Genomic DNA, 26,959 nt, shown 5'->3' on the forward strand with positions numbered 1-26,959 from the left:
GGGAATTAATTACAAAGATATAATAGACAAATGAATAGTTGTATTTATATCATAGAAATTTCTTTGGAGAATTAATTGCAATATGTAGATGAGAAATTCACTGAAGTTTTCAGGTCAAGGTGCCAATAATCCTGGTACGACTTGGCATGTATTTAATATGTAGGTGAGGTGAGCTGGCAATCATACTGAAGGACCATTCATCTTTGCCATTCAGTGAAACAATACCCTTGACCTTGAAGGACAATCATTGTCTTGAAAAATTACTCTATTGAGGACATAAGCGTGGAGTTGCTAACATTGTACTAAGAGTTGCCCCAAGCTCAAACACTTTTTGTTTCTCCATCAGATTAATGTAGTGGAAAGATGATTACAGGAGACTGGAATAGCAGCCCACACCATCAGCTCCCACATAATATGTAAGCAAGAACCTCTCTTTAGAAAAACAATTTCATCAAACTCAGATTCATATATAGAGTGGTGCCTTCTCAATTTTCATTTTGAGTAAATTTTTGAGAAAGCTGCAACAATGAGAAAGCCCTTGTAAAAATTAACCACTGTCTTGTTTTTAGTAACCTTTGGATTTTTTGAAAATGAGATTTTTTTTAGTTCATCATGGGAACCTATTATTTACAGGACTGTTAATTGAAGGTACATGGGTATCAAGAATTATTTTTTGTGAATAATGAGGTTCTTTGTGAAATGTCATATTTATTTTAGATTTTTCCAGTTAATTTCCAAATTCAATCTTCTCAATTTTATAGGCCATGGCAATTAAGGAAAGGATTGGCTACCCTGATGACATCATTGTAAATGAAGATAAACTGAATAAAGAGTACAGTGAGGTAAGTGTTATAAGGGAATGGGACAAATGATGCTCAGAATTGGTGGAATTGCATTTAAAGTAGGCTATATTGGCATATACAATATATTGGTTATATTGACATATACTATATATATATATATGTTATGTTATATTTAAAAATGTTCTTCCTTTCCTAGAAATTTTCGTTTTGTGAGTCTAGTCATTCTATTTCTCAGGGCACCACAAAAAGTACAACAAAGTTTTCTGATCTACATTATTAGAGTGGCCTTCTTCACTAGCTCTCCCTGGACCAATGAAATCACAGGTCCACATAATGAGGTTTTGGGGGGGGGGGTTGCTTTTATAGGGCAATGGGAGTTAAGTGATTTGCCCAAGATCACACAGTTAGGTAATTAAGTGTCTGAGGCTCAATTTGAACTGAATTCAGGTGCTCTATCCACTGTGCCACCTAGCTGCCCCCACATAATAATTTTACAAAGAATTAATAATAATTCAGGTAAACATATTTAGTAAGCATCTACTAGGACCTGCTGGAGAAGGAAATAGCAAACGACTTCAGTCTCTTTGCCAAGAAAATCCTCAAAGGGATCATGAAGCATAGGACACAACTAAAATTGCAGAAGAACAATAGCACTATGGCCCAGGTGCTATACAATCCTCTAAGAATTCAGAGACTGGAGTGAAACAGCCTTCATTTCCTCAAGTTTATATTTTCCTGGAATGATAGCTACCAGGGGCAGTGAGGAGAGGGAGAAGAAACAGAGAGATGGAGAGAGTCAGAGAGTTAGGGTTAGGGTTAGGGAGAGAGGATTGAGGTAAATATACAGTTAATAATCCCAACTGTGAATCTGAATGAGATGAATGTACTCATAAAACAGAAGTTGATAGCAGAGTAGATTAAAAACCAGAAGAGAGAGAGAGAATTAAAAAATTGGGGTAATCAGGAAGCAAAGGACCTGACCAAAAGTCTTGAAGGATTCAAAATGAGAGACGTGGAAAGGGAGATGGACAATCTGTACAAATAGGAGCAGGCAGGAGAACTGTGATCTTAACTCCTCCAGAATGTCTTAGGAATGATGTGAGAAATAGTTCCAAAGGACTTGGAAAATGAAGCTTGTTAAGTCTAAACTGAGATGTTTATATTCTTCTTTAGAGGCAAAAGAGAGTCATTTAAATAAGAGAGTGACATGGAAGATTATTTTGGCAGCTCTACGGACATAGATCAGAGTGGGGAAAATAGAGCAGGGCAGACGAATTATAACAGTTGGAAACAGGTGATGGAGAACTGAACTGGGGATGTGGCCAAGAGAAAGAAAGAGAATCAACCCACCAAAGTCATCAGTGGAAACTCATGATACCAAACTCAAAACTTGTGCCTCTGAAATTGTTCTCCATTGTTTCAGGCTAGAATCCTACAGGCAAAACTTAGGCATGGCTAAAACTATTTTAGCATCTTCCCATATCGTTAATTGGAGGAGAGTCCCAAAAGAGAATGGGATTTTAAAGAGTTGAGAGAATCTAACTCGGGAGCTGGGATTTTTACATGTTGGCGTGTATGATCTCTTTCAAATAACACAAATTTGGAGCTCATTCCCTCATATGGAAACATCCCATTTCCCTCTGCTCTTCTCATCTTTTGGGAACATATTTTGGGGTTCTGCCTTCTTACAAACAATGCATGCACACACACATACACACACACACACACACACACACACACACACACACAGTGAGGATGAATAAAAATGAATTATCTCCACAGGGAATTCAGAGGAATAATGACAGGATATGTAGACTACCTCAACCTAAAATCTACATTTTTCCACAACATCCAGGCTCAAAACGAGGGAGCAAAGCATCCCAAATGGGGATTTGGGTCAGTTGTAAACAGAATTCTTAATCCTAGGGTGAAAACATTGGACTGGGAATTCAAGCCAGTCGGAATCTTCCTATTTAATCATATAAATAAATCCATGTTGATTTCCTTTTTTAAAAAAAAGGAGAGAAAAAAATGAATAAATGTTTATAAATTTAAAAATATATTGATGAAATTTAAAAATACGAAATTAGGATCATTTGACTCATTACTTTTCCCAATGCAATTCATTTCAACAATCATTTATTAATTGACTGTATGAGTCTGGAACTCAAAAAAATGAAACCAATCCTTCTTTCAAGAAGTTTAAAATCATTTCCCCATTTTCCCTCCTCATTCCTTCTTCCTCACCCTCCCCTTTTTTTCTTTCTTCTCTTTGCTTTCTTTCTCCTTTTCTCTCTTATTTCTCCACTCCTCTCTCTCTCTCTCTCTCTCTCTCTCTCTCTCTCTCTCTCTCTCTCTCTCTCTCTCTCTCTGTCCCTCTCTTCTCCCCTTTCTTTCTCCCTATGTAATTTGCATGTTTGATTAACAAGAGACAGAAGGAAGGAAAGACAAAGATAGGAGGAGGTATGCAGTGGTCCCTTTCATCTCCTGGGTCAGCACTGACATTTCCCTCACTGTGATCCATCCCACAGTCCAAAGTGAATCTCACCCAGAATCAAAGGGAGAGAATGCAGTCCCGAAGACTTTTCTTACCATTCCCCATCCTTATCAAAAATTATTATGTCTATTAAAACCAAGTATTTTTAACTTTAGCCACTGCAAGATCCTTATGACATCTATTAACTTTCTCACTGGCAATGTCTAGAGGATATTTTTAGGGGTGGCTAGTTGGTAAAGCAGATAGAGTAATAGACTTGGCATTAGACTCATCTTTCTAAGTTCAAATCCAGTTTCAGACACAAGTCATGTGAGTGGCCAAGTTGTTTAACTGTGTTGGGCTCAGTTTCCTCTTCTTGAGAAGGAAATAGCAAACCACTTTAGCCAAGAGAACCCAAAATATGGCCATGAAGAGTCAGAATGAGTGAACTACAAGAAGATGATGTTTTTACTGAATGGATCTTAATAAGAGTGTATTGGAAAGGATAGATCTTTGTAAATGAGTTTTGGATCCTTCATTTGTTTCTGCTTGGACCTGCATATATAGTTTATTGGAAACAATAAAAGGTTATTACTGCTTAGTTTAATTGCTAATCTACAGAGGCAAATCCCCAAATCTCTTTAGCTAAAGTATAATTAGAAACTGGATTTATTGCTTTTAAATTGGTCACAATAGAGAAAAAGATTTGTCCACCTCAGAAGACAGAAATTTCCTTGTAAATGAGTTGTTTCTGTTTTGTTTTTTGGTTGACAGATGGTATGGGAAACAAGGGTTACAGGGTCACAGTAGTTCTCAGATTGGTATGGTAGGAGAATAGAAAGAAGGAAATTCAAGAACTACTTCTTTGAGCCAAAACTCAAACCCTGGAATAAATGTCAAAGCATTAAAAGAGTGGAATGTACAGTCTGATATCACTTTGTACTGAGGACAGGATTGATATTATGGAAATAATTGAAATTCATTGAGGAAAGCTAGAATTCTAGATCAACTTTAGACCCTATGTAAACATGGTATATGAGGATTGGTTTGAATGACATGGTAATAAAACATGTTTAAAGCATACATTGTAGATGAATTCCTTTGACAGTAGCTATGATTTGCCTAAATGCAAAGAATTACTTTACATCAATTGAAGTTATTAGAATTGAAGACGATCAAATATGTTCTTTTGAGGTGGAATTGTCTCTTTGAGCTCTCACTACCTTGCTAATGAATGAGCATTAGATCTGATGAACTCTGAGGTCCCTCCTAGCTCTGAGACTGTGAATTCCTCAAAGCCAGGATTGGCATCGTGAACATCTCACAGAGGTCCTCTAACAGGGTTAATTGCCTCGTTCTAATCATTCACTCTCCCTGCTTCAAGTCATTTGTATCAGCACTGCCAAGAGATTTTTCCCGAAGTATTGTTCCCAATATTTCAGTTAGGTCAAGTCACCTTTAAAGGATGAATGAGTCCATTTAGAGACAAACTAGCCTACCTCAAAATGAGAGTGTCATCACACGTCATAATCTATGAAATATATTCACAACATTCAAAACATAAAGAAAATTTATGGCATTTCACCTCTCTATTTGTACATTTAACTAATTGATTGGTAATGTTATGAATGAATCTCAGTCAATTGTCCTAGTGCTCTCAATCATTACTTCATTTTGTTATCCATTCGTCTTTCATTCACTGATGATTCTTTTTGTGACAACAATGTGACACTTCTCTCTGTGATTTAATAAATGTATTAGCATTCATTATTCTATGACTTCATTCTTTGGAAAATAATTAAAGGCTGTATTGCTGCTTAGTTTCATTGCTGATCAATGGAGGTTGTATGAGCTCATAGAATTTGAGAAAGCATTCTCCCATGCAAGAGATGCATGGATGACTTGATACTATATAAAGATAATATAAAAGCAAAGTGTTGCTCTTATATTTCTAACCTAAAGCCATATTTTCTATATTACAAAGCTGGAATACAAAGAGGAAGAATACTTTGAGAATATCCTAAAAAACCTGATGTTTGGCCAAAATAAACAGCTGAAGAAACTTCGAGAAAAGGTGGACAAGGAAGAGTATGTATATTTTTATTTGTATGTTCTCTGGCCTTCCATTGAAATTGTGCTTAATACACTTTGCTTGCATGACTTAAGCCATCAGATCTGTGTCTTAGTAAGATATCCCTTGTAATAAAGAAAGAAAAAAATGCAGTGGGGGGGAAGAATTCTCCTAAAATACCCAAATCTGTAGTTAAGAATTATTCCCTGTTCCATACCCAGAAGTCACTATTTCTTCAAAGAACAGCAAGAGGGTCTGAGAAAGTCCCTAATCTAATCCAGAGTCTAGCCTGGTCACTATGGCTGCAGTCTTTGCTTGGCATTTATTTGGTTCTCTTCAATTATATCATTGTAGTCATACATATGTCACTGAAACCTCTGTCTGCCTCAATCTTCTCTTCTGTAAACTAAAAATCATAATAACCCATACCTCCCAGAATTATTATTAGCTATTATTATTTATCATCATTATTACCATTCCAGACTGCTTTCATGAAGAAGAAAACAGGTTCAAAACTCTACCACCAACTTGCTATTATACCTTTGTTTTCCTCTACCACTCTTAGAAAGGACTAAGGTCATATTTTGTGATATATACTAAAGGTTAGATGTCTGGGTTGTTTTGACTTTTGTTATACTTTTTTTTTAGTTTTTTCAAGGCAATGGGGTTAAGTGTCTTGCACAAGGCCACACAGCTAGATAATTATTAAGTGTCTGAGCTTAGATTTGAACTCAGGTCCTCCTGACTCCAGGGCTGGTGCTCTATCCACTGCACCACCTAGCTGCCCCCTGTTATACTCATTTAAGTTGTGTCCAACTGTTTGCAATGATCCCGGCAGGTTAGTAATATCAATTATCCCCATTTTATAGATGAGGCACCCACTGACTTGCACAGGTTCTCACAGGTACTCTCTGAGACCTGATTTTGAACTTGTCTTCCTTACTGGAGGTTCTGTCCTCTAGACACCACAACCAAACTGACTTGCAGAAAGATCTTGTGATTCTTCCCCAAACATTTACTACCATGTGTGCTAATGGGTGTGATCTTTCAGAGCCTTACTTACCTCATCTATAAAAAGAGTCTGACAATATCTTATCTTATCTAATGGATAATAGATCTAGAGATGGCAAGTTCATCCTCATTCACCGAGGGGATCACTGATATGATATTGGCACACGTCCAGGTGGTAAGCATCAGAGGTAGTATTCTCTGAGTTCAGAGAATAGAGACTTCCTTCAAAGGAAAGAGCCTTTCTAGTCTTTTGGGTCCTTAAAATCTGAGTAAAGAACTATTTTACCTATATGTAGATAAATTACCCTGCTCATTGTTCATCTTAGCCTTTCCCTAAGCACAGACCCTTGGAGGGTAGAGACTGTGCAGCTTTCACTTCCTTCTAGTATCCCTAGGACAGCATCATGCTGAAGCAGGTAGCTCCATAAATTCTTTTCCATGGTGGCAGTGTGCTCATTATTAGGTGTACACACTGAAATTTGACCTAGGTCCCCTCCATGGCTTGGCTGACAGATACCCCCAGATAGCAGTAGAATGTTCTGAGCCTTTGCAATGCAACACAAGTTGCCCTAAGGGCAAGGGAGGGAGCCAGCAATCAACTGGTCTGACAGAATCTGGAACTCATCATACCATTTCTGAGCTAACTGTTGAGAGTCCCAGCTGTAGAAAAAGAAAGGTCAGAGGATAAGTACACTTAATGCTACAGCTACCACACCTTGGATTTGTAAGTCCTAAAATACTCATTGGGAAGATCATCCTGTCAATCTGAGAAGAAAATCACCTTATTATGTAGCTTTTCTCCAATTTGAAAATGTCTTTTCATCCATCAGAACACATTTCATGTCTCCAAAATTCTCTCAATTTAAATTGAAGAGCTGTGCTATGTAGATGTCATCAGTCAAAGTTGAGAGACAGAATAGGCTGTTTTGGGTAATGGGTTCCCTGGGGAACCCATCATACCATTTCATTGGAGGAGAGGAAAGGGCAGGTTATATAAGTACAAGTAATGAAATCTAAAAAATTTAAGAAGGAAAGAATATCCAGATAATCCATAAAGTTAGTGGAAGTCTTTAGTAAGAGCTTACTATGGACCACTGAGTCACCATAGAATCAGAAACATGGAAGGAACTTCAGTGACCATCTAGACCAAAGTAACATACCCAAGAAGGTGTCATCTAGTCTCTGCTTGAGCAAATCTAAGATGTTTCACAGGAAATCAAGACCAGTCACTACCTTATTTGTTTCATTTTTTTTTCTTTTTGGCTTTTGCAGGGAATGGGGTTAAGGGATATGCCCAAGGTCACATAGCTAGGTAATTATCAAGTGTCTGAGGCCTGATTTGAACTCAGATCCTCCTGACTTCAGGGTTCTTTCTACCACCTTGAACTGATTGTTTAGTCTGTCTGTGGTACAGCTGACCCAGAGACCAGGAATTGAGGAAATCAGAAAGTCTGCCTAAATGTAAATTATTCCCTTGATTGTGCTTTCTAGTCTTTGGGTAAAGGATGAATCACCAAAAAAAGTTATCATGCTTGCATTATCTCAGGGTGTTCAATGTAGGATTTCAAGAATTTGGACTATAGGAGTTTTTGTGCTCAGTTCAGAGCACCCTATTTTAGTGAAGACCCTGCTAAACTAGTGACTGTTCAGATGAGGATAATCAAGATGGTGAACTGTCTGAAATTCATGCTCCCTGAGGTTAATTGGAGGAACTGATGGTTAATCCGGAGAGAAGACTGAGAGGGTTGTTGATAGCTGACTTTAAATATTAAAGAGCTGTCTCATGAAGACAGTTTGGACCACTTCTCTGGTCCCAAGAGGCAGAAGTAGAAGTAACAGGCAGCCATAAAAAGAGAGTAAAATTTTAGTATGCTTTCAGGAAAACCTTCATGGTAATTAGAGTTGTCATATACAGAATGGGCCACCTCCAGGCTGTGTGGGTTGTCCCACTCCTCGCACCATTAGAAGCCTCCAGGCAAAGCCTGGAAAGACCACAGCTTGGATATTATATAGAGATCTCCAGGCATCATTTGGACTGAGTAGCTGGTGATGTCCTTTCCCTCTAGTTTTCAGATATATTACGTTTTTACAGGAGAATCATGTTCTTTATGTTTTAATGAATTGGTAGCATCTTTAAATGTGCCATTGTTCTGGTATATGAGCTGAGAATTTAAACTCCTTTTTGGATGAACAGACAGGAGCCCTCATGAAATAAAAAACAAACTAAACCTGGGCAGCTCTCCATCATTTCTGTTTTCTGACTTCAGATTATCCTTGGGATTCCTCCGAACAAAATTTTCCATGGTCTTAAACATGATGCATGGTGCCAATACTTGTAAACCATGCTTTGCTGAGCAATTGAGTTACTTTTCATAAACTACAGTGAATTTTTCAATCCATATGCCCCTGGGTTCTAATGCATCAAACCTCTGGAACTAAATTGGCAAAACTCAAGCCTAAACTCGTTGCTTACTATAATGAAAGTCTTCAGACAGCAGAAAAACACAATATGCAGATAAATCCCAGGCAGAGGAGTAATTATTTTGGGGAGCAGAGCACATCCAAGTTGAATCTCTTGTTTGTGAACTGCTCTGCGGTTGGCTCAGAGTATTGCATTTGGATAGATGGGGTAGACTCATGGAGGTGAAGGGAGCAGGAAACAATACAAGGCTGTAATTAGCCCTGGACAAGGTTGTGTGAAAGCAGTATAGTGTAATGAAGTGAGCCCAGTTCTAGGATCAGGACATCTCAGTTGTGATCCACTTCCTACCTTCATGACATTGGGAAGTCAGAGAAATTGAGTAAGTGTTTCCTTCTATGTGAAGCATAGGGCTATGTACTAGGGATGGAAAGAAATGAAAAGACTCACTCCTTAAGGAAGGAACATGGGTTGAGATAGTCAGAAGGGCTCTCCTAGAGGAGGTGAAACTTGAGTTAAAGCACCTAAGCGTCAAATGACTCCAGTTTTCTCAAGTTGGCCTCAGTTTCCTAACATCATGTGGTTGGTCTAGAGGTTCTCCTATATCTAGAGGTTCTCTGTTATATCCCCTGACAGTTTATGTAGATTTAAATATACAGAGTCTGGTCTCTTAAGTGTCTCTCATTCCTGTCTGTCCAGATCTACCAGAAATAGAGGATGAGTGGTGGGCAGATGGCAGGGCAAGGTGGTGAAAGCCTGATCTGGAAGTCAGGACTCAAACCAGCTATCTTTTTAATTGATAATTTTGTTTTTCCCATTACATGTTATGAAAGTTTTAACATTCATCCACATACATAATCACATTTCCCATTTTTTTACCACTTCTCTCCTCCCCTCAATAGCAGTCTAGGGAACATTGTACATGTTCATCTGTGTTTGACATGTTTACTCATTTTGTGTATGAGGAATTCGGACTAAGGAAAGAAAAGGAAAACCATGGTATAGGAAGGAAAAACATGAGAAGTTTCAAGAAAATGAATATAGTATCCATTCGGATTCTGTGGGTTGTTCTGTTTTATTTTGTTTTCCTCCGGATGTGGATGATGTTATCTATACCAGGTTTCCCAGGGTTTTCCTAGTTCTCTGAACTGCTGAGAGGAGCTGCTGCCATCACAGCTGGTCAACTCAGAATGTTGTTACTTATGTGGACAATGTTCTCTTCGTTCTGCTCCCTTCGGTAGCCATGACTTATCTTGACATTTACAAAACTGGCGAGTTGAATTCTCAACTCCTCTCCTAAAACTCAGTTATTATGAGTATTTGGGAGATGAGAAGAAGGGATCAGAGAGGATGGAGAAAAGTCTGGAAAGGCTTCCTTTTTTATTTTCCACTATAATTCTTAGCAGTGCTGCAAAGTGAATAAAGAGGAAAAATATATGAGAAAGTCTCTTGTTCCCTTGGAGTTAATGACTCAACTCCTTTTTCTTTTTTATTTGATTTTTATGTTTTATGTTTTTCAAATAACCCCCCCCCCCCCAACACAGATAGCCATCCCTTGGCTAATTCTGGTCGTCAGGAAGTTATCCCTTAGGTAATTTATTACTATAACTTGTTCAGGATGGATGACTAAATAAGGGACAAGCAGGGCTGATGCCAGATAGCTAAAATTACTCTTTGTCATTGGGTGAAAGGTGAATATTTCATATAATCCCCCAAGCACACCCACCAAACCCAACACAAATCAGCCTTTAGCATTTCCCTGGCTGCATTCTTTTTAGAGGTAAAAAGTTTTCATCAGCTAAATACTATTTTTTAATTAATGCTCAAGAAAGCCATTGGGGATGGGGAATTAACATGTTCAAGGTTGACTTTCATACATTATTGTACATGGATCATATTCAAAAGACATTATCATTAGTAACTGAGAACATTCCAACTCTGTAAAGGAAGCTCCCAAGGGCTCTTTGAGGTAACTTGAAGAGAGGGATGCCTGTCAAGGATTTCAACTGGACCCAGATACTCAGTGAAACCTCACACTCCCATTCTTCCATCTTTCCCCCCCTCACATGTTAGACTTTTCTTTTCCTTCCTTTTTTTTCAGACAAATGTTTCTCCATGTATCTGCCTGAACAGCTCATGAAGATTCTCAAGTATTCTAGTGCTTCTTTTTCCCCCAGGTCTGTGATCTGGAATCCAATGTGGACAATACAACAAAGTTCTGATCCCAAGTGCCAGCAAAGAGTCCCCTGTCATTTCCTTCCAAGGAGTTATCAGACCCCCTTATTGTCTAGTGGGTTGAAACCTTTAGAACATCCCACCAATTCAGTTGCCCTAATGGCTCAGTACTGACCATGCCTGGAGGACAGGTCTTTACTTCTAGCTTGTACCTGAGGGTGGGGCGTTAGAAAAGAAAGATTTTATTTATTTTGAATTTTACAATTTTCCCCCCAATCTCACTCTCCCCCACACTGCAGAAGGCAGTCTGTCAGTCTTTACATTGCTTCCATGGTATACATTGATCTAAGTTGAATGTGGTGAGAGAGAAATTATATCTTTAAGGAAGAAAAATAAAGTATAAGAGGTAACAAAATTCCATGGTAAGATAATGGTTCTGGCCAATAATTTGTACAGGATTGGAACATTGTTTCATTCTGTCCTATTGATGGTTCTGTTGCTCCAAAATTCAGGAAGTTTTGGGGGAGATTTTGGAACAGTTTAGTTGGGTTCCTGCCTTTATTTTACCAGCTTAATTTTTCCCTATCCATCCAACAAGGATCTTGATTTATACTTGAGTAGGTTGCCATTTCTATTTGAGTTTGACATCACTGTATTGGCATACTAGATGCAAGGAATTTGCATTTCTGTGCCTCAGTTTTTGTTATCTGCAAACTAGGGGTAGCACAAACTACTTACTATCCTTTTTGGATGATTAAAAGTGAAATTGAAAACTTAGGTAAAAAAGTTTTTGAGGTTTTCTTTTTTTTTTTTTTTTTGGTGAGAACATCACAGACTGGAAAGCAAGGCTTTATGTGATTATTGGGAAAAAATGATAAGAATTCTTTTCAACCAGGAATTACCTGGGGAGGAAGGGGAAAAAGGGATTCTTGTGCATTAGTTATTTTGCAGAGTAGTTTCGAGACTATTAGATGAAAAGAAATCGAACGCCTCCTGCAGGGACAGGACATGAGCCAATATGTTGTTTGGGCTTTGAAAGTCACACTCGAGTGGGTAAGAGAGAAACTTTATTTCAGGTTTTTTATGATCTATGGGGTTTATTATCATCAAAAGTCTATGGCACAACACAGTCTGTGACTACTTTCTTTGCCTGCTATAAAATGAAAGGTCTTGGGTGTTCTCATTTCATCATCATTTAAACCCTTCTGGGTAATAAGAGCTACAAGAGAAACACCTGGTCCCTCTCTCCAGGCTTAAACATTTAAGTTTCTCATTTGGATACTTAGTTCTGGTTTGAGGGACATTGTCAAAAATGCATCCCTTCTCCCTTAGGCTGTTGGACACCCCACCTATGATCATCCGGCCCATGATGCTATGATTGTAACCTGATCATATGAATAGTTGACTAATAGTAATACTATTTTTTTCCCTCCCCCATGTCCCTTCCAGCCCAGGGAGAGCAAGGTTAGGTTTATCTTGTGCCTCTCTGAGTCATGACAGTTTGCTTCTATCTCTGAATCCATCCCTCTCCCTACTTTGTCATGTAGCCTTCTTAAGGGAACACACTTGCCCCCAGGTCATTTCCTTGCCTATATTTGGTTTTCAAGGAGGACAGGACTGTGTTCTTTCTCCTGATGCAGTACTGGAAAGTTTCCAATTGTTTTGAAATGATAGCATCTTCCTCAAGTTGGTACCCCACACCTTTTTATAAGGTACACACCGAGCATAATCATTGGTTTCCAATGTCTGGTGCATAGTCTACCTACTGTCTTTAACAGCCTTTTCTCCATTAGTATTTGAGTAAGAAAACCTTCCATTGGTGTTTCTATCTCAACATCTAGGAGTCCAGGTGATAGAGTGGAGAGAGGCCTGGGCCTGGAGTAAGCAATACTTTTCCAGTGTATGTTCTGATATTTACTAGCTGCACAACCCTGAACAAGTCCCTTGATTCCTATCTGCCTCAGTTTCTCCAAGTGAAAATGATTTTTATTACCTTTCCGAGTTAATAAACTATCTGTAAAGAACTTAAGGGGCCAGCTAGGTGGCATAGCACTGTATTTCCTGTGTTCAAATCTGACCGTGGTGTGCTTAGTCCTATGTGACTCTAGACAAGTCTGTTTGTCTCAGTTTCATCCTCTATTCGATGAGATGGAGAAGGGAATCAGATCACAGAGTCAGGCACAACTGAAATGACTCAACAATAAAGCACATAGGAGATGCTTTACACACCCCTGTCATGAATACTAATAAAAAAAAATTCCATCAAAATGGAATAAGAATAATAGTAGGATACCACTTGATCAAAATCCCTGCCAATGATTGTTTTTCCAAAAATACAAGAAATTCGAAGAAAGCAATTCCATGGAAACTTAATTTATCTCTGTCCTCCTCCATTTTAAAAGTGTCATCATTTATTAGCTAACACTTGAGGGTCATCTATCCTGATTCTCCCTTTCTTTATTACATTTAGTAAAAAACAATTTAAAACAATGGAACCAATTTTGTCTCAGGGTCTTTGGGTTGCTATTCCCATTACTCTTTTTGACTGGCTCAACAGCCTCCCATACTTTATGCAAACCATTCAATTGTAATGACCCATTAAACACACTTTGGTGTCTATTCTAGCAGACTTGAAAGGCCACGCTATAAAAACAGGACCTCAAAAGTTGTGAAACTTTTTACTGTGTGAAAAAATAATCTGATGGAGATAGGAAGAGGAGGGGAAATTTTTCACAAGGGTTGGATAATCATAAGGATTTTTATTTTCTGAATATTTCTTTTATGTGAATCATTCATTTTTAATTAGTTAGCTATAAGGGGAGGAGAGCGCATATACTACACTCTTCTATATCAAAGAGAACACAGGGGAAAAAATGGTAGATATACATCTGAATATAGGAGAAGCTAGACACTTGAATTTCAGTGAGACAGTCTATGAGGTAAAACTGATTTTAAGTCTGGTCTCTGACACTTACTGACTGTGTTACCTCTATGTTAATCTCTCTTTGCCTCAATTTCCTTATCTGTTATATGTAGTACCTACTTCCTACAGTTATTATGTGATGAGGGCAGAGGCTGGGGGGCTATCTTGGCCTCTCCAATTCCTCACTTGAGTTTCAGTGTGGGCAACACAACTCAGGTCTTAACCCTTGGTGGAGTTTCAGGATACTGTGGCTAGATTCAACCACTATTAGGGATAGTGGGATAGCTCAGCAACTTCAGGTTGACTCCCTTTGGTGTTGTCTTCCTGTCATGTCACTCTGGGGATACCATTTTGTTCCTGCAGTCAAAGCCATATAGAGATTGCTTACTCCTATACCTGTTCATATTCTGCTTAGTTAGTATACCATCTAGGTCCCAAGATTATTCCTTACCTGAACTGTCCTCTTACCCTCCTTTACCTCCCCTCTCCATCCCAAGCACATTTCTTCTTCACAGTCAGCCCTGGATCTTTGCCTCAGCTGCCACTCAATGAGTGACCCAACCTCCAGTTGGCATCTTTTCTTGTTCCTGACACAAGATCACATCTCTATGGGCTCAATCTGGAATTTCTTGCCCTGCTGCTCAGCTCACATTCGGTCTCCATCTAAATAGAGATCATCCTCTAATGGCTCTTCTCTTCCCATTCTAACCTGAACTGGAAAAAAAAATTACTTTTTTCTCCTAAGTCTACTAGTAAGGATGTTTGGTGTGGTTTCTGGACCATTTTGGACTAGTAATTGTAGGGGAGAGCTTGGCTGCATTATATTGTTTCTTTCTACTCTGCCATCACGACTTGTCCATAATTAAAGAGTAATCTAAACTGACAGGGCTGTATGATCTCCTTTCAGTGGTCAGAGAGCAGAACTTGGAACTTTGGCCTAGTTGGGTTCTAATTCCACTTTTGACACTGCACAGAAGAAAAAAATGAATCACTCAATGATTAAAGCAGTACACTCTTTCCAAAGAAAACCATCAAGAAAACTCTTAACAACTTAACTTGCTCTTTTGGAACAATCCCTAATAGTAAGACTATAACTATGTTGTAGAATGGAAAATGAGCAACAGACCAGCTGTTATGTAACAGCGCCTGAAACAACTGTGAGCCAAATACAAGGATTTAACTAGAGGTCAGTGTTGATTCTATAGCAAAAATTTTAATAGCAATACCTACACTGAATGCTTCATCGAAATGGCACATTTTGCCATCTCAGTCAATTAAAAAGCCTTCATAAGCCATTCTAGTGGAAGCCAACTTATCAGCAGGTCTCCTCAGTAGGGGGAAAATTCATTTTCTTTTCTCATGCTTAACAGGACCAAGTGATTAGCTTCTGGTGTGGGGAGGTTTTAGAGTTTCCATACTTTGCAAACATTCATTTTGATAGCCTGTAGCTGCGACTGATTTTTTTGGCTGGAATTCTCCCTCTCAGAAAAGCACCTCACGTGTCACCTCCTCAGTCCTTGTATTTAGGAATAGGTAGTGAAAGGGGTTTCCAACCACCTGGAAGAGAGGTCATTTTCCTCATCCCTAGATCTACAATTCTTACATGTCTTTGAGTGAAGAATTTTGAAAATATTGTTGGATATTTCCAACAATATCTGTTTTTGATTAACTGTTTTTCTTTGTCACAGTTGTGGGGTAAGGATGGGGAAAAGAATACTATAGAATCATCTGAGTCACTGCAGTACCATGTCATCTACTGAAGACTCTTTGGTTAGCAGCATCATGAAAAATGTCCCCACCAAGTTATCTCATTATAAACCTTTAGAAGAGACTGATTTTTCCAAGAAACTCAAATGAAGGAACTCAGTTGAAAGCTTTCTCCATGCTGCTCACTTTTTTTTCACTTGTGGAAAGTGAAGCTAAGACTTAGGAGAGTCCTGTTTTATCGAGAGAGCTTGGCAGAAGGGTCAGAGTCAATTCAGAATGGGGGAAACCTAAGTTCGAGTTGTGCCTATCCGGCCCCCTAGGCAAGGCACTTTAACCTTAGCCTAGTTGTATCCTCCCTTAAGGTAGTCTCCTTTTCAGGAGTTGTCTACAGGAAAGAAAGCATGACTGGGAGATGAGGTGGGGTAAAGATATATGGGTTTCCCCAAAGTCTTGGGGCAGTTTTTTTCAAATATATTTATATGCCTATGTCGACATGCATGCGTGTCTCTATTGGGATTAGAACCCTAGGAAAGCTAACAAAGCAGAATTTGTAACACATTCTTCTCTTTTATACAGGTGGATAAGTGGGGCAGCAGTGGTCAATGCTTTTTATTCCTCAGGCAGAAACCAGATTGGTAAGGCTCTTTTTTTTTGACTTGATTCACTGTCGTACTTAACTGTCTGTGACTTTCTCCCATATCCTTCCTACTCCAAAACACTGATTATGTTTCTTGAATGTGAATGCTGCTAGTCAAATGTTTTCTTTTCACCCTAATGTTTCAACTTGGTCATTTGGGGAGGTCTGGTCTTGGGACTAAACCACTATTGGGATGTGTCTCCACTGAATCAAGTCTCCTGAAGCTTGTAGTGTGGAGAAATTACCTGGAACACAGCTATTCCCCCACATCTGAGAATCTTTGGGAATCAAATAGGGCATTGACTCAACCAGTCAGTGTGTAATGGGGTGGACTTGAGCCTAGGTCTTCTGGCCTCCAAAGTGAGCCTTCTAACCACCATACCATCAGTCTTATCAATGGCAAAAATCCATATTCATAGGATTATAGGATCATTGATTGGTAACCAGAAGGGATTGTTAGGGGTTATCTCATCCAAATCATTAATTTTAATAGATTTGAGGACCTGGAAGTCACATGACTTGTCTAGGTTTTGTCATATTTCATGGCCAGAATTTGAATCTTTTTCTCAAATCAAAATCTAGCACCACATGTCTCCTCTTCCAGGCGGCCAATATACATTTCTGGAAGTCATTTTAGCTCTTGGCTTTATATATGCCAGTTGTTACTGTTGACCTTCATTTCTCTTTGCTAGGACATTTTCTTAATTGTCTCTTATCAAATTATATTGACGTGTAAGACAGCTAAGAAGGGTTTCCAAACTTCCTTGAAGTCAACATAACTGGCATTGTAGCACATAGGCCCCTCTGTCAAGAACCAGGAGTTTACTCTGGTGTGATTAGACCAATTCCAGATCATTAGTATTCCAGAAAACTATCAAAAAGTTGATATACGTACAAGGGCACCTAAAATATCATGTAAATGACATACCTACATACTTGATTTGTGAATGAATTAGTAAATGCTTATCTATTTAATTGGGAAACCAGGGAGTTGAGTGGGTAAAGTTGAGGAGGGAGTGCATTTCAGATAGAGAAAATGAGAGCTGAGAGGTAGAGGGTCTTGTTCATGGAACAGGCCATGGGGTTAAGGGACTTACCCAAGGTCATAGAGCTAAGAAATTAAATGTCTGAGACTGGATTTGAACTCAGAGACTCCTGACTCCAGGGGTAGTGCTCTATCCACTCTGTAACCTAGCTGCCCCCAATAAATGATTTTTGAATGATTGAGCAAACATGGGTTCCATTCCTACTTCTAGCCATATGACCCTTCCAAGACCTCTGTACATCAGCCTCCTTATCTACAAAGTGAGAATAGTAATAGCATCTAACTTTAGTTATTTTCTTTCAGGAAAAAACTTATGGGTCACATGAGCGACTCACTGACCCCAGAAAAGTGTTTGGTTGCTTTTTGTCATTGTTGTGTTTTGTTTGACTTTTCAAATGTTTTGATGTTATTTTTTAGTTGTGAAGATTAAGTATTTTATGAACCTCTCCAAATGTGAAGTACAGGGACTGTTAGGAAGGGGAGGAGCAAGCCAAAATTTTAAGCCTTTTTTGAATTTCATAATATTTTGGGTTTTCCCAGTTACATATAAAATTAACTTTTAACATTTTTAAAATTGTGAGTTTCAAATTCTCAACTTTCCCTTCCCCTTCCCTGAGACAGCAAGCATGTGCAATCATGTAAAACATTTCCATATTGGTCATATTGTGAAAGAAAACAGATTTAAAAAAAAACTTGGAAAAAAGAGAAGTGAAAAATAGTCTGCTTTACTCTGTATTCAGACTCCGTCGGTACTTTCTCTGGAGGTGGAAAACATTTCTCCTCATGAGTCCTTACAAACTGTCTTGAATCATTATATAAGCATAAAAAGGATCAAAATCAAGAAGCAATGGAAGAGACCTCAAATAATCCCCCAGTGAAGAATTAGTCCCAGAATTAGCTTTTTTGCAGAGATGCAAGCAGACCCTGCCTTACCCTAGCCCATCTTTCCCAGTGGAAATGTAGAAGGATAAAGATAGAATCGTGGGCTCTTTTCAGATTCTTGACTGCTTCGAACAGCAGTTCAGAGAAATGAATGTCATGGAAGGGGAAGGTCTTTGACATTTTTCTTTCCACTTCTTTTTAAAGTTTCATTTGAATCTTAAGTGGAGATTGTCTTGACTAAAAATACCAGAAAATCTCTGAAATTTCAGTCACTTTCCTTGACGGGAACCTTGGGGTTGCCATGGTTCAGCCTAAAGTAGTGGTAGGTTCAATGGAGAGATGTGAGCATTCATAGACCACCAACTATTTGCCAGCTGCAAATAAGTGACAAAGCTGGGATTTGAACCTGGCTTCTTACACCACATACAGCATCATGTCTCCTGTTGCCTTCTTAGAATGAATTTCATGGTGATGGAGAGTAAATGAATTATTCTAAATAATTCTTCATTTAAAAGAATCCATGGGGCATCTGAAATTATATCACTCTAAAGCCTCCTGAACTACACTCTTCTAAATATGTCTCCATAATCATCTGGCTCCAAATCCAATAGGATGTGGGTACCAGGTTACCTCAAGCTGGCAGAGATTTCTACTAAGAATTATTCACTTTTCAGGAAAAACATTTGAAGCCTAGAAAGCTGTTGTTTCTTTGTTCTACTTTGACAATGTTTGGAAGTCGCTAGTGATTTAGTTGAATTAAATGAGCTTCCCAAACACCTCTTTAGGAAATAGAACATTTTAATTCATCCATGTTTGATCTATTATATATCCTTGGCAATAATAACAATTACCATTCCTCTGCTCCCAGAATGGTTCAGGCAATGTCGGGGAATGGTGATCGTCCCAAGTGCCTGGATCTGGACTCACGAACCCCACTTCTAACACTTTCCATCTGCGTAACTTTGGGTAGCTAGGTGGTACCTTAATAGGCAGACCTGGAGTCAGGAAGACCCATCTTTCTGAGCTCAAATCCAATCTTAGACACTTGCTAACTTTGTGATCCTGTGCAAGTCACTTAACTCTGTTTGCCTCAGTTTCCTCATCTGTGAAATGAGCTGAGAAGAAACTGCAAAACACTCCAGTATCTTGGTCAAGAAAACCCCGAATAGGGTCATGGAAAGTGGCATGCAACTGAATAACAACTGAACAATAGCAACTACGGGCAAGTCCCTCCATGTCTGGGACCCAGTCTCTTCTCCTGCAAAGGAAGTTTGATTCATTAGGTCCCTTTCAGTTTAAACTTGCGATGATCCCAGAAGTTTATTTAGATGCCATCTTGTCAAATGACCTCATTTTGTGGAATTTGTTAAGAGGTTGAACAATTTGACCAGGATGACAAAGAGCAATAGGGATTTGAACCCAAGGGATTCTTTCTGGTGTGTGCCTGAAGCCAGAAGCCTTAGCCAGAGCTAAGATATGACATCTGAAAATATCTTTCCATCTTGTAAAATATACAGCAAAAATAAAAAAGTGGTTCCCAGAGCCACATCCCAGTGGTGACAACAGAAGCTGGATGGTAATCATCATTGGTGAGGCCTAGCTTGATCACTAATATTAATCTGAACCATAAAAATCTTATCTTGTGTTTGAACTCTGGCATTATCAGTGTATAATTAAAACAGCAGGGACTTTGTAGTTAATGAACAGTCTTAATAGAACATTTCATAAGAACAGTTTATGTAATGGGTGGATTTTAACCAGAGTGCAGAGTGTGGGAGACAGAGCTTGGCTTCACTTAATAAATAGGTCACATTATTTCATATACTCGGATGTTTAAAAAGAGCCCCTTGGTGATGGTAACTTAAGCAAGGCTGAACCTTTACCATAATTCAGAATTTACTTGGGGCTCTTAAGTTCTTAAGGTATCTTTAGTTGAGTGCTATGTTTCATCACAGTCATCATTTTGTTCTCTTGTCATTTGTAACTTTTAATTTTAGTCTAATCTTAGAAATCTTAGAAATGAAAAGATTAAGTAAGTAGCTCAGGGTAACACAGCCATTGTGATCCAGAGGCGGTATGCATATGTTGGTTCTATCTTGATATGTCTATGAATCTACCTTGATATATAGCTATACTATACAGACACACAAAAAATGTTTGGAGAGAGAGAGAGAAACAAGTGCAATCATCTGGGCATGGGGGTAGGAGATCACTGCAATAATGAATGGCCTTCAAGCTGAGTTTTGAAGGAAACCAGAAATTCTGAGGTAGAGTACCTTCTATTCATAAAAGGTCATCCAGCACAGAGGCACAAATATAGAGGATGGGAGGTGAGGAATTATTGGATTATTGACTATAAAAGAGATAACATGAGAAGGTAAGTCAGGCCCAGATTGTATAAAGTTTCCAATGCCAAAAAGAGAATGTGAGTAAGTCTAGAAGTGATAGGAAGCCAGCATTTTGGTAGAGAATTGATAGTGAAATCTGTGCTTTAGGAAAATCACTTGGTTAGCTGTGGTAGAATGATTTGGGAGAAATATGAGCTGGAAAGACCAACATAGAGGTGATTGTGATAAGAGATGGTGAGCAAATGTTTCCTCAGATACATTGAGAATGGATTCTGCCAATCACTAACTCTGGTCCAGAGGTAGTCAACCTAATGCTATGAGCCTCAGTTTACTCATTTATAAATTGAAAGAACTGAGATCTCTGAAGCCCATTTCAATTATTAAGTCTTTTGAGTCTGAGGTTTCCCAAACCTAATTATGGATGATAAAATATCAATTTCTTCTAACTTGAAATATCAGTAGGGGGTCTTGAGTGGAGCATGGAGAAGTCATTTTTTTAAAAAACTTCATATTAAGAAAGAAAAACCTTTCTTAGCTTAAAAATTGTTAGCTATTTCCATGGGTCTTAAATAATATCTAGGATTTAAGAAACACTATATTTGTGGATTTCAGGTTTTTCTTCTGGTGCCAAGATTCTGGGATCTGAAGTTTTAAAATGGAAGGAATCTTAAAAGTCTACTTATGTCCTCATTCTACAGCCAAGAAAATTGAGTCTTAGGGTCATATAGACAGTAAAGGTCAAAACAAAGACTCCAAGTCAGAGTGCTTAGTGCTACCCCCTTACTAAATTTGATGACTTCATTTATACCTTATGGTTCTCTGATTTCTATATTCTTTTAATTCCAAAAAAAAGAAACAACAGATACCGCCCAACCTCAGCATTTATTTTATTTCTGTCAGCACAATACCCTGCCTATAACATGAAGTTAATATTTGATGAATTTGCAGTTCTCGTCCTCATTAAGAAGACCTTTAACATCAGATACAGCTCCTAACAAAATAAGAACTTAGGACTATAAACCATTCAAATAATAATCATTCTGCTTCTTATCAGTAGTAACCTTTGTTGAATGTGATATGGAACTATTCACTTCATTTCCCTGAGACACCTTTTGATTGGGGCCCATCTCATTAAATATTTACACTTATATACATCCCATTTGAACGAGGTGTGAAGGTTGAAACTGTTCCAGATAACCATAGACTTCTGGACAATCTTTGAACAGAAAGTTAAACAAGGTCCAGCATTATTGCCTTAGGACTTTAGTCCTGATATATCCTGTTTTCTAACACTTGACTATTTTGTTTCTTTGAATAATCTTTTTTGGGGGCAAGGCAGTGGGGTTAAGTGACTTGTCCAAGGTCACACCGCTAGGCAATTAAGTGTCTGATGCTGGATTTGAACGCAGGTCCTCCTGACTCCAGGGTGGGTGCCCTATCCACTGCACCACCTGACTGCCCCTATCACTTGGTTTTTTTAAAAATTTAAATTTAAATATAAAACATTTAAAAAACTATATTTAAATTTAAAAATTCTCTATCCAATTTTCTGATTAAACCTACTATGGTCAGTACTTTTTAGGTGGAAACAGAGGATTCAAAAGGTAACCAATTTTTCAAATGCAATAAACCTTATGCGACACTTCATGCTGAATTTCCATCTAACTAGAGCAGAGTTTTTGGAACCGCCAGGGTTTCTGTATTGTTTTGTCTATTTGCTAGAATAATAATCACCATCACTCACACTTATAATAATAACTCATGTTTGAATATAGCTTTGATGTTTATAAAGTGTTTTCCCACTTGGAAATGTTATGGTTCCTGAACAGTATATGTAAATATTCATAGAGAATTTTGATTTGTTTTTATTTCTGATTCTTGGAGATACAAGTAAAATGTATTGTCTCCTGTGTTAGATTGTAGGAAACCACTCTGAGAACACTTGGATCCCCACCAATCAATCAGCAAGCATCTGTGAAACTTGCTTGCCTAGAACAGTTTTAGAGACAACCCATGCAAAGAATGAAAACATTCTTTTCTCAAGCTGGTCTGCTTTGGGAAGGATCAAAAAGTCAACTTCCAAAGACAGGACAACTGAACAGAATATGCTTATGAAGCCTCTTGTAAAATGAGGGTAATAGCAGTGATTATTAGGGTCAGGCAAAATAATTGTAGTCTTTTTAAAAAGAAAAAATGAGCTCAGAGATTTTATAAAATATAGATTTAGTCTTTTTATAAAGAGAGGAGACTCAACTAGATCTCCTCATGGTACCATGGAGATGACCCTAGAATCAGCTTCTTTTCTATTGGAAATGATTACAAGTATGGGTCTGATCATGGACCAAATCTTTCATTCAAGGAACAGTATTGCAAAGGACGAAAAGGTTCATCACCCACATGGTGAGCATTGGCAGTATAAGACAAAAGACAATCCTTATCATTGAGGCACTTTATATTCATATGGGAAGAAGACAGACAGTGGTCATGGAGGATCACTTTGATTAGGAAGCGTAGGATAGTAAATGGAATCATAAGGGATAAAAATCCCATTCTTTCCAGGGGTTGGGTTGAGTTGGTTAAAGTTTCAGAATTGGAAAGTTATAGGAGGGGAAGGAGCAAGGGGAGTAATGAATACAGGGGTCTAATATAAGGGGCTACATGGGTGATACCAACACGAACCTGATTTCTGGTCAGGACAGCAAGGTAGATGGCAAGAAGGAGTCAAATGATGAAAGGAAAAATGGAATTGGAGTAATTCTCTCATTTACTAGACATAGAAGTGGGGTTAAAGGAATTAGGTGGTATCTGTGGAGTCCAGAAGATCTGAGTTCAAATCTAGCCTCACATCTAGGTCCTTTCTAGCTATGTGATCCTGGGCAAGCCACTTAATGCTGTTTAGCTCAGATTCTTCAGTTGTAAAATGAACCAGAGAAGGAATGGCAAACAAATATTTTGGCCACAAAATCCCAGTTGGGATTACAAAATGTGACTGAAATAACTCAGCACCAATAACACCAAAACCTTGGGTAGGTCTCTTCATCCAGGAAGAGTGGTGGGCTTAGAGACAGTAACATCTTAAGTTCAAATGCAGCATCAGATAGTACTTTTGGTCAAGTCATAATAACCTCTCTAAGTTAGCTTTTTCTCATCTGTGAAATGGAAATAATAACATCTTCCCTTTAAGGTTGTTTGTAGGATTGGTGGATATGGCTTTCAATCAATGCCCACATGGAATCTCACTGATCAAAGACATTGAATGAAAAAAACAATTAATTTTAGAACATTGTAAATTGACCTATTGTCAACATTCATCTCTGAACCGTAGTTTTATCACCTATAAAAATGAAAGTAACAGTCCTTGCACATCCAACCTCATAGATGATTTGAGATTTATTCCACAAACATGTTATTTTTAGTGTTAATCTGTAAATAGGCTTTTATCATGAATAATTAATATTCTTTTTATCAACTTTGACTTTACCATGTGACCTTTGTATGCATATCAATTCTGTATCTCAGCTATAATTTCTGCTTATGGAGTAATTTTTAGTCTTTGAAGTCATAACTCTAATCATAGGAGTTCTTAATTTGTGATCCATGAACTTGTTTTTTTTCCTAAATATTTTGATAACTATTTTATCATGTTTTCCCATTCTTTCAATTTTATGCATTTTAAGTCATTCTGATAAGGGGTGCCTAGGCTTGGTCAGACTGCAAAGGGATCCATGACTCAATGATTCCTGCTCCATTGGACTCTGATGGCCCCTGACTTCCTGCCCCTCAATAAGATTCAGTCCAAAGACTAAATATTTTGCATGGGAAGTTTATTATTGACTTTCACTCCCCAAATCTCCCAGTTACCAGGCTTGATGCTATTTTTATTGTATGCATGAATGTGTATCTAAAGATAGAATTATGTGCATGGTACAAGCCAGATAGGCAGAATTAGGGCAGAACTGGCCATGGAATCCACAAGATCAATCAATGGCAGGGAGTCTATTCTCCATGATCATACAGGAGAGTCCACATACTAAAAGCAAAAATCTGATCACCCAAAAAAGAAAGTGTAGAAGGAATGTGGTGTAACTTTAGCCAAATTAAACTGAGTCTAAAATAGGGGTATTGACCCATTTGGATCAAGTATTGGGCAAACAGTAGAGGAATAAAAGGAAAGAGAGGGGTGCCCTCTCAGTGAGTTCTAGTAGGAGATGCCGGGGGCTTCACATTCTGACCCTGGCAACCTTGTTTTGTTCTACCCCCTTCTAATTTGCTGCAGCCAAACAAGTTGTAGCCAATCCATATTCACTATCACATTCCTGACTCAGATGGACCATTGCTCATGGCTGTTCACTATGTCTGTAATATCTTCCCCAGCCCTATTTTGTATTCATATTTATTTTGAAAAGTCAACCCCAATGCCACTTCCCCCAGAAAAACTTCAGTGATCCCCAAGTCACTTATTAAGGACTTTTCTCTCTACCTCTCCCTTCAAACTCACCTAGCACTTTGCTTGTCTCTCTCTTAGATAGTTGTCAGTTATTAGTTTTGAATTTTAGTTTATTATGTATGTGTCAAGACACAGCCTGGTATCTAGTGGTTGAGAACTGGCCTCGGGTTCATAAAAACCATGCATCTTCCATAAGTCATTGGCTCTATGACTCTGGGCAAGTCAATTAATCTCTCAGGACTTCGACTGAGTTGCATTGCTAGAGGAAATGCCTTCTTATTTGAAGTTTCCTATAATAATAAAGCACAGAGGGGCCAAAAAGAAAAGTCATCTATCTTATGATCCTTACAGATAAAAAAGTGTTGAGGCCAGAGCCTGGCTCTCATCTAAGCTTTATATCTCCACTAGGAGTAGCTTGTTGGATTGCCTCTTTTTTGTATCCTTAACATAATGTATTGAGTATAGAGTAGACACTCCATGCATGCATATTGATTGATATACTGCAAGGGGTGTTTGGATCTTTATAACATTGTTCACAAGCCATACAAAATCATCCACTTCAAAATTAGCTTCCCATATTTGGGCAAATATTTAATTCACCCCTAAAAAGCTCATAGATTTATTGAATTTTGAGTCCCAACTCCTCTTGCCATATCAGCACCAGATTCAGCCAGGTATTCCCTGCTCTCAAAGGACCAAAATGGCATCACTATATTAGAGACAAGTCCCCCTGTGGCTGGTCTGTTCCATCTCATCAGCATTCTCAGGTACAAGTGAGGAAAGGGTGACTGGGTGGTGCAGTACATGGAACACTGGCCTTGGAGTCTGGAGGACTGGAGTTCAAATGTGGTCTGTGTGACCTAGGGCAAATCATTTCACCCTGTCATCCTGATTTCTACCTGGGACTGTATCCTGATGGTTCTGAAGGAGAAAGTGAGGATGATGACTCAGATCAGTGCCCCCCATCAACTAAAATCCAATTCACATGCTATTTTGGAATCAACTAATCAAACCAGAAATCTAGTAGTGAATGTGAGGCTCAATCTACCAACAAGCTTTGATGAAGGGCCTGTCTTTGCCTCACACCATTCTGGGCATGGGCAGACAAAATCAAAATGGAACAAATCTCTACTCTCAAGAAGCTTGGAAGCTATCAAGTTAGTCATCATGTAGAAGGAAGGGCCTAGGTTTCTTTGTAGGGGAGTTCTTGATGAGGAATGTCTCCAGTAATGCAGACTGGCACACAACTTGATTGTGGAGAATTGCTTAGAGCATAGGTGACTTGCCTGGCATCAGGCTGGGGTCAAACAGACACTATGCATCAGAAGTGAGAATAGAACCCAGGTCTTCTTGGCTTTCACATCAGCTACATAAATAGAAGCTAGGAAGCCAACCCATTGAAACTGGGCTGCAAAGTAAGAGACCCAGTCATCAAGGAGGAAAGTTTGTGAAAAGGGACTGTGATCAGACCAACACGAGCTTGAGGCATCCTGTTTGGTGTACTACCCAGGACTAAGCCTGACCTTGGATTTGACCTTTCATTTTGGGGCCAGATACAGCAACTTTGGATTGCTTATCTTCCTTATCTTCTTAAAATCTCTGGGGCAAGTATACATTCATTCCAATAGAACAAAAAGGGGGTAAGTGTAGCTTTGCCTGCTTTTCCTCCTCACTGAACTCTGCAGGGGACAGGAACTTGGACTCCTTGGTTAGACACTTGGGCCAACATTTGAACATTAAGGACATGGCATCTCAGATTGTTGAACTGAAAGGGATCTCATGTCATTTAGCCCATTCATCTTATTTTATAGTCAAAAGAATTGATGTTCAGAAAGAGCAAGAGATTTGTCCAAGGTTGCGCGGTAATGAATAACAGAGTTGGGATTCAAGTCCCGTGACTGACACAGTACTCTTCCTATTGATTGTGGAGTAGAGTATCTAGTTGGTTTGGGGCTTCTGGAAAAATAACATAGCAAGCAAAGAGTCACTACCTTCAATGTGTGGTTTATGGAATA

General features: G+C 38.6%; 1 protein-coding gene across 1 annotated transcript in view; it reads left to right on the top strand.

The window, feature by feature from the left end:
• LOC141492084 (neprilysin-like) overlaps positions 1 to 26,959 on the top strand; it is a 72,822-nt gene that overhangs the window by 33,011 nt on the left and 12,852 nt on the right. The window contains exons 11-13 of the mRNA XM_074192714.1: positions 762 to 842; positions 5,264 to 5,367; positions 16,162 to 16,220. Of these exons, the coding sequence (XP_074048815.1) occupies positions 762 to 842; positions 5,264 to 5,367; positions 16,162 to 16,220 (244 nt within the window). The remainder of the gene's footprint in view (positions 1 to 761; positions 843 to 5,263; positions 5,368 to 16,161; positions 16,221 to 26,959) is intronic.

Source organism: Macrotis lagotis, chromosome 6 (assembly GCF_037893015.1).
Source record: "Macrotis lagotis isolate mMagLag1 chromosome 6, bilby.v1.9.chrom.fasta, whole genome shotgun sequence".
Lineage (NCBI taxonomy): Eukaryota > Metazoa > Chordata > Mammalia > Peramelemorphia > Peramelidae > Macrotis > Macrotis lagotis.